Source organism: Heteronotia binoei, chromosome 5 (genome assembly GCF_032191835.1).
Source record: "Heteronotia binoei isolate CCM8104 ecotype False Entrance Well chromosome 5, APGP_CSIRO_Hbin_v1, whole genome shotgun sequence".
NCBI lineage: Eukaryota > Metazoa > Chordata > Lepidosauria > Squamata > Gekkonidae > Heteronotia > Heteronotia binoei.
In genome coordinates, this window is record NC_083227.1 from 37,934,544 (window position 1) to 37,942,812 (window position 8,269).

Here is an 8,269-nt window from a genome sequence, read left to right on the forward strand (position 1 = left end):
AAATGTGTGAGCTGGAGGTTCAAAATCTGTGAGCTAGCTCACACAATATCATCATAGAGGGAACACTGTTCAGGCCCAAGCAAACTAACTTGCCCAGCTGCACAGACAACCCTGCCCCCAGAACTTTATTAATTAGTCCTGCCTCTTATCCTTAGCAACCATGCATGTATCTTGGTCCAGCATATATTGACCTTTGGTGAGAGTGAAGTTTTTTGGAACATCACTCACATGTGCTGGTTGTCACTGGATGTGCCAGAGGATGTACATGAGTGTTATTCAGTGCCATGTAACCATAGCTCCATGGTATAGCATCTGTTTGACACGTGGGGGCCCTCAGGTTCAATCCCCAGCACCTCTGATAACAAAGAATCAAGCACAAGGTAATGGTAAGCACAACATGAGACCCTGGAAAACAGCTGCCAGTTTGAGTAGACAATACTGACCATGATGGACCAGAGGTCAGATTACTATAAACTAGTGGTAGAGCACTGGCTTGGCATGCCTAAGGTCCCAGGTTCAATCCCCGGCACCTTCAAACACGCTACCCTTAAACTTCATGCAGCGTTATGAAACAAAGCTTTTTGGGGAAGCACACCCACTGTTTTTTAAAGTGTAGAGACAAAACTGTGATTGAAGCTTTTCCATGAACAAAAAAAGGTTTATTTATCATTTTAATAGTTGAGGAAACATGGCTCAGTGCTGTTCAGTACTGACAACAAGATCTTTAATTCATAGGATGAATTAGGCTACATACTCCTGATTTAGCCTATTCTCTAAGAGCTTACAAGGCTCTTTTCTGCAGGCTCTTACGGGACTGGCTACATCAGGGATGTGTGGTCTAATATGCAAAGTTGCTCCTGCTAGAATTCCACCCCTGAGGGCAGCCATTTATCTAATAGTGAATATGTTCCAGATTTTTTCACAGTTTCAGTAGTATCAGCCACCTTATCTAAAAATATTCCCAAAGCTTAAAATGCCAAGTTGCCAAACATGGCAGCTCAATTGCCTTCCACCCTAGAGCCATGGTACATTTTGCTGCCATCAGCATCAACATAACCAAATCTTATAGCAGATCATGAATTTTAAAACTTTTCCAAATATTCAAGAGGAGAATTTGTGGGCCTGTCAGCTTCATTACATGTCCTCTTGTTCTAGCAATTTGGGAGAAGGAAACATTTTTCTGTCAACTTTTCCCATGCATAATTCTGAAAACCTTGGGAAACTCTACACTCTGCAAATGCACAAAGAGCCTTTTACTGGTGCCCAATCACTAGTCGTCATTTTATTCAGGCGAGTTCAGCAGGAGCTCACAGGAACACAGCTCCTGAACCTTTCTGAGGGTTCCCCCTCCTCCTCCCCACCTACCTACCTTGTCCATTGAATAGTAGGTGCAGTTGCATAACAATCCCTGGATGAGCTCCGCCACCTATTTTTCTACAAAATGACCCGATTTTATTTGTTTACTTTACTTCATTTGTACCCTGCCTTTCTCCCCAGTGGGGACTCAAAGTGGCTTAAACAGTTCACCTCCCTTCCATTTTATCAACAGCATTGTGAGGTAGTTTGGTCTGAGACAGCATGCTTGGCTCAAGGTTACTCATGACAGGGTTTGGGATTGGAACCCAGCTCTCCCAGTCCAGCACTCTTAACCACTACACCACATTGGCTCTGGGCTTTTTGGGGGGTGGGGTGGGGGGGTGGAACGAAACAAGGGAAAGATGTGCCAAAGTGACCTCTTGGACACACAGAAAACCCTTGCTCAAACATGTGTTGAGACATCATGCCTGATTTGGACCTAGGAAAAGAAAAAGGAAAGGTCCCCTGTGCAAGCACCAGTCATTTCCGACTCTGGGGTGACGTCGCATCACAATGTTTTCACAGCAGAGTTTTTATGGGGTGGTTTGTCATTGCCTTCCCCAATCCCCTACACTTTTCTCCCAGCAAGCTGGATATTCATTTTACCAACCTCGAAAGAATGGAAGGCTGAGTCTACCTTGAGCCAGCTACCTGAATCCAGCTTCCACTGGAATCGAACTCAGGTCATGAGCAGAGAGTTCAGACTGCAGTGCTGCAGCTTTACCACTCTATGCCATGAAGCTGCATAAGATTTGGACCTAAGTGGTGGCTAAATAAATGCCCCCTTCAAGACATAATATTTATAAGCCCCAAAGGGGCTTTTGGTGGAGGAAGGGTTATAATTTCTCAGCCAGTTTTGCATAGGAAAAACTTGTTAGGCTAACACCATCTGGAGTCTGTTCATAGGATTATTTTGTTTTTCAGTTGGGGTCCCTGAATGCACTCACAGTGTTCATAAAATGCCACAAATAAGACCTTTACATTTAAAGACTCAGTAAATAGTCCTATGAGGTGTGGGTTACAGAAAGACTCAGTAAATAGTCCTATGAGGTGTGGGTTACAGAAAGACTCAGTAAATAGTCCTATGAGGTGTGGGTTACAGAAAGAAGACAACAGATCATAAGACAGAATTTTAAAACAGTGCTTAAAAACAGTTAAAAACTTTCTAATGCATGGAAAACATGGTCCATGGAAAATATAGAAAAGGCCAGTCTGAGTAGTGGAAGTGTGTGATAATGTCTTTGCCTCTGTCCCACCCTGTGCTTTCCATCTCAGAGTACATATGTATGTAAATGTTGTCAGGTCACAACCAACACATGGTGAGTAACCCCAGCAAGGGGCTTTCAAGGCAAGTGATTAAGTAGAGGTGGTTTGCTATTGCCTATCTCTGCATAGTCTTCCTTCATGATCCCTGCTTAGTTTCTGCAACCCGCCAAGATTGGCCCATACTATGCTACCTTCCATCCCATTCGATCTCAGTAGAGTTGGTTTTAATGGCCATTTTGATGTAAAGTTCAGCTGAAGAAGGAGCAGACATGTAAATGGTGTCTGCAGCTTTACCACTCTGCGCCACTGGGCTGCATAAGATTTGGACCTTTTCTTCATCTGCCTCCCTCTTTCTGCTAGCTCTCTGGAACTGAGCAGTTCATCTTCATTAATTGGTAACCACTCTCCAGTGATGACGTGTTGGTGGGAAGATCCAGAAGCGATTTGCTGCATATCCAGTTTCGTAGTGTGTCACATCGCGCTGAAAAGGCCCCTTGGTCACCCAAGTAAGCACAAAAGCCTTTGGCACTAATGTTAAACCTGCAATAAGAACAGAAGAGAGTCAATGTCTTCTTTTGACATGAGGTGTGATAATCAGTGGTTGCATCTGAATATTTTCTTTTGCAAAATGAGGAGTCTTGGCAAGGGTCATTTTGTAGAAAAAGAGGTGCTGGCACTCATTAGCACAACTCATCTGCATCTCCCACTCGGTATCAGCTCTGCAGCATATGACGTCCTGCTTTGCAGAGGCTGCCAAGCTATTTGGCCTAGAAGTTAGTCTGAAGAAGACAGAAGTTCTCCACCAGCCTGCACCCCAGGAAGATTATCACCCTCCCTGCATCACTGTGGGTGAATCAGTTCTGAAGACAGTCCAGCAGTTCAGCTACCTGGGGTGCATCATCTCCTCAGATGCCAAGATCGACAAGGAGATTGACAACAGGCTGGCAAAGGCAAACCGTGCATTTGGCCGACTGCACAAAAGAGTGTGGAGCAACAAGCATCTGAAAAAAGGCACAAAGATCAATGTTTACAAAGCGGTTGTGATGACAACCCTCATCTACGGCTCCGAATCGTGGGTTTTATACTGTCATCACCTGCGACTCCTCGAGCGCTTTCATCAGCGCTGCCTTCGCACCATCCTCAACATCCACTGGAGTGACTTTGTGACCAACACTGAAGTCCTCAAGCGGGCGGAGGTTACCAGCATGGAGGCACTGCTGCTGAAGACGCAGCTGCGGTGGGCAGGGCATATTTCTAGGATGGAAAACCACCGCCTTCCCAAGATTGCCCTGTATGGCGAACTCTCCACCGGCCATTGAAATAGAGGGGCACCAAAGAAGAGGTACAAGGACTCCTTGAAGAAATCCCTTGGCACCTGTCGCATCAACCATCACCAGTGGTCTGACCTAGCCTCGGATCGCAAAGCATGGAGGCACACCATCCACCAGGCTGTCTCTTCCTTTGAGAACGCACGCATAGCTGGTCTTGAGGACAAAAGGAGATTGAGGAAGAATCGCACTGCTACAGCACCAACCCTAAATCAGACTTTTCCCTGCAGCCACTGTGGCCGGATCTGCCTGTCCCGCATTGGTCTTGTCAGCCACCAGCGAGCCTGCAGCAGACGTGGACTATTGCACCCTTCTTAAATCTTCGTTCGCGAAGCCAAGCCGAGAGAGAGATAAGCATCTACCTTAAAATGCTTCTTGAATTATGTCATAATAAAACCTTACTCCCATTATACTTTTTAAATTACTTCCTCCTACGTGACCACAGTGGCATAATGAAAATTTCCATCTGTCGGCTTTATATGTTTTGGTTATTTTCCCATTTTCTGTGAGGGAAAATATTAGATAGTTTGTCAAATCTTAGAATTCAGCAAAATTCTTACAGAGTTTGAATGATGGAGCCCAGAAGCAATAATTTGGGAGAAGGGCAAGAAAGAAAGCGCACGATAAAATTTAGAGGTTCCAGAGCTCTTGTGAGCTCCTGCCCAAAATGAGGCCTGTTTGTGTTTAAGGAAGGAATCAGGCAGGTAGCCATGTCGGTCTCAAGCAGCAGAACAAAGTTTGAGTCCAGTGGCACCTCTAAAACCAACAAAGTTTTATTCAAGAAGTGCTTACATGTGAAAGTTACAACTTGAATAAAACTTTCTTAGACTGAAAGGTGCTACTAGTCTCAAACTTTGTTCTAAGGAAGGAATCTTACTCTAGAGGAGCTCAGAGCAAAAACCCCTCCTAGCAGAAGAAAGTAACTGAATCCCTAGTCCCACTCGCATGGCAGCCATTTTCTCTGCAATGGCCATTCTTCTCACAGACACCAAAGGATTTATAAAAAACCATCACTTGTATATTACAGTGTATCAGGTTCTCTGAATTCCCATCTTTCAGTTTGAAAAACAAAAGTCTCTACTCTGTTTTGTTGCAGAGATATAAAGGGGAAAGGCACGTTTCTGCAATGAGAGCAGCTTGAGACTTAATTTTTTAAAACTGAAAGCTGGGAATTCAGAAAATCTGATCCAAAGATTGGTATAATGATATAAGGCTTTAGAAAAAACCTTTAAAAGCCTTGATGGCATGGGAGGTCACTACTAAGGTAGTGAGGCGGAAAAACTAGGTAGAAACTTGCCATTTGAAAGCATGTTGCTATTGCCCTGTATTGGCAACCACAGTAGCAACAGGGAAGGCTGTCCTCAGATAGAAAACACCTGTTTCTCAGTAACTCAGGACCAGCCATGGGGTTGTCTACAATATTAAGGCATATTACAAGCTGGGTTCAAGTAGCCGGCTCAAGGTTGACTCAGCATTCCATCCTTCCAAGGTTGGTAAATGAGTACCCAGCTTGCTGGGTATAAAGTATAGATGACTGGGGAAGGCAATGGCAAACCACCCTGTAAAAAAGTCTGCCGTGAAAATGTCCTGATGTGATGTCACCCCATGGGTCAGTAACAACCAGGTGCTTGGACAGAGGACTACTTTTACCTTTACCAGTCTTTTTGTCGTACAGGAAAGACAGGTCCATAGTAATCAGAATCTAAGCCCTTAGCGATACAAATAGGTGGGGAAACTTTTTGTGCATATTCTTTTTTGGGAGGGGAGTGCACTTTAAAATAAAAAGGCTGTCTCTGCTATAAGAACTTTAGAAAGGAAGGACCGGCACTTACCAGTTGCTGAAAATGGAACCATTTGTCCATTTCCAGGCCTGTCTTTCTCCCTCCCTCCGAAGGCTGAACCAATGATCAGAAGCGGTCTTATAACGCAACATGAATTCCTTTGAATGTAAATAAAATGCAAATATCTTAGTTTTCAAATCTATTGTAATCAAGATTTTGCATTTCAGATACTGTTAACAATCTCAGGCCTCTTTTGTATAAGGTGGCTTCACAGAGACACAACCAGAATAGTCAAAGAACTGCAAGAGAGCAGCAAAGAACCCAGTGAATCATGACCTAATGTAGCTCACCTTGCTGCATTGGAGAGGAAGGAAGCAAGTGTGGGATTTTGTTGGGATTGAGGAGGGGAAATATGGTAAAGAAGGTACCTATCTCTGAAGTACGTGGGTCCTAAGTGATTAACAGTACAATCTTCAGGAGAGTTATATTTATTTATTTAGTAGATTTATAGTCCACCCTTCCCCATAATGGGCTCAGGGCGGATCACAAACACAATAAGACAGTAAAATCCAACAATAAAATCATAAAACCATAAAATAATCAATGAACAATCAAATTATGAGGCATGAATGGTACAGTGCGTAGTGTAGGTTACAATACAGGTATCCGAGGTGTCATAGATGTCATAGCTGTATACCCTTCTGAGTGTAGGAGTAGGCCACTCAGCATGCCTGGATATTGGTGGGGGTGGGGACACTATATCACTCTATGTGTGTATAGGTGTTGTTGAATTGGATGTCTCTCTTTGCTTTAACACTGCCCCTTAACTCCTCTTCTCTCTGTGTTCTTCGTTCTCTTCCATTCTACACATGGCTTCTCATGGAGTCACACAACTTAAGTGTGCGGACTCTTATCTGGGAGAACCGGGTTTGATTCCCCACGCCTCCACTTGCACCTGCTGGAATGGCCTTGGGTCAGCCATAGCTCTGGCAGAAGTTGTCCTTGAAAGGGCAGCTGCTGTGAGAGCCCTCTCCAGCCCCACCCACCTCACAGGGTGTCTGTTGTGGGGGAGGAAGGTAAAGGAGATTGTGAGCCGCTCTGAGACTCTTCGGAGTGGAGGGCGGGATATAAATCCAATATCTTCTTCTTCTTCTTCTTCTTCTTCTGTAAAAACAATGCCTTATATATAATGTGGGATTTAATTGGCCATTTGTGACAGGGAAAATACTCTTTAGATTAGACTTCTCTCTCTCCTTTTGATTGCTACAAGAAGGTGAACTGAATCTACTTTTTGCAATGTACTTCTTGGGAGATTTATTTTACTGCATGCAATATCACACTTCTATGACTGAGCAAACCCTGCTGCACTAACCAAATATCCCAATACTAGGCCCTCTGACTTCTAAGCCCACTGGACTTAGAAGGGTGTAACTATAAGACTTAACTGTAAAGGTTCTATGTGTAAAAACTATACCTACAGTCTGTGCCCAGAATTATTTATTTATTTATTTAATTCAATCTTTAGCCTGCCCTTCCCATGGGACAGGCTCAAGGCAGGTTACATCATAGTAGCCAGTGCAAAGGCTGGGAGCACTGCTTCAACATGATCCCAGCATCTATTAGTGGGTGGTGTAATACTGCATGCTCTCTTTTTGACCCAGGTTTATATAATAGAGTGATTGACAGACATTCTCACATTTTGACATATTACTGTTTTATTGCTTTCGCATGCTCATGCTACCCAGATCAAAGGTTTGCTCAATTTGTTAATTTTGCTATTCTGTCATTGGATCTTAAATTTGTACCATTTTGCATTCTAAACCACTGCTTACCAGCTATAAATTGCCCAGTTCCCTTTACCTGATTTCTCGTCTGATGAAGTGTGCTTGGAGCGCACAAAAGCTTACATTCTGAATAAAACTTTGTTGGTCTTAAAGGTGCACTAGACTCCTACTTTGTTCTATTGCATGTTGCACTACATGTAGCTTCCAAAACAGTCATCAGGGCTGCCCTAGAGAAGGTGTGTTTACAGTAGTCCAGTTCTGAGCTAACAAGGGCAGGAATTACGTCGCTGTTTCTAACATGACTTACCGAAGCTGATAAAACACTCTCCCTGCCCACTGCAAAAAACTAGGAGTTTCAGGAACAGCAATGAATTCACTAGCAGCTGAAAGGTATAAAGTAACCAGAGGAGGCCCAACCTTCTCCTTGTATCACAAACCTCAACCACATCACTGGTTCACTCTTGTCCAGATTCACCTCTATTCCAAATCCTAGTGTGGCAAAACTGGGTGGCCAGAAGGGAGAGCAAGCCCAACATCATCAGTATACAGAAAATTATTTGTGATAATCTCAACACTGTCTAACCGCCATGCACATGTCAATCATTTCTATACTATGCAGCATGACCACCTGTCTTACCATCTCCTGTTGAGTGTCTATTGAAGCTAGTGAAGCACCATTTGACGAGCACTGCCTTTGGCTGAAGTCCCAGGTCCCTTCAGTGCTGGAGAAATAGTAGCACTTTCCTTCAAACCC

At 43.8% G+C, this 8,269-nt stretch overlaps 1 protein-coding gene across 1 annotated transcript; it reads right to left on the minus strand.

The window, feature by feature from the left end:
* Positions 1-2,978: 2,978 nt before the first annotated feature.
* On the minus strand, positions 2,979-8,269 carry LOC132571960 (C-type lectin domain family 2 member D-like). Its single transcript, XM_060238753.1, has 3 exons — positions 8,153-8,269; positions 5,783-5,889; positions 2,979-3,162 (listed from the first exon to the last, which is right to left on the minus strand). Exons 1-3 carry the CDS (start codon positions 8,153-8,155, stop codon positions 2,979-2,981), a joined length of 294 nt encoding a protein of 97 aa, XP_060094736.1. The 5' UTR covers positions 8,156-8,269.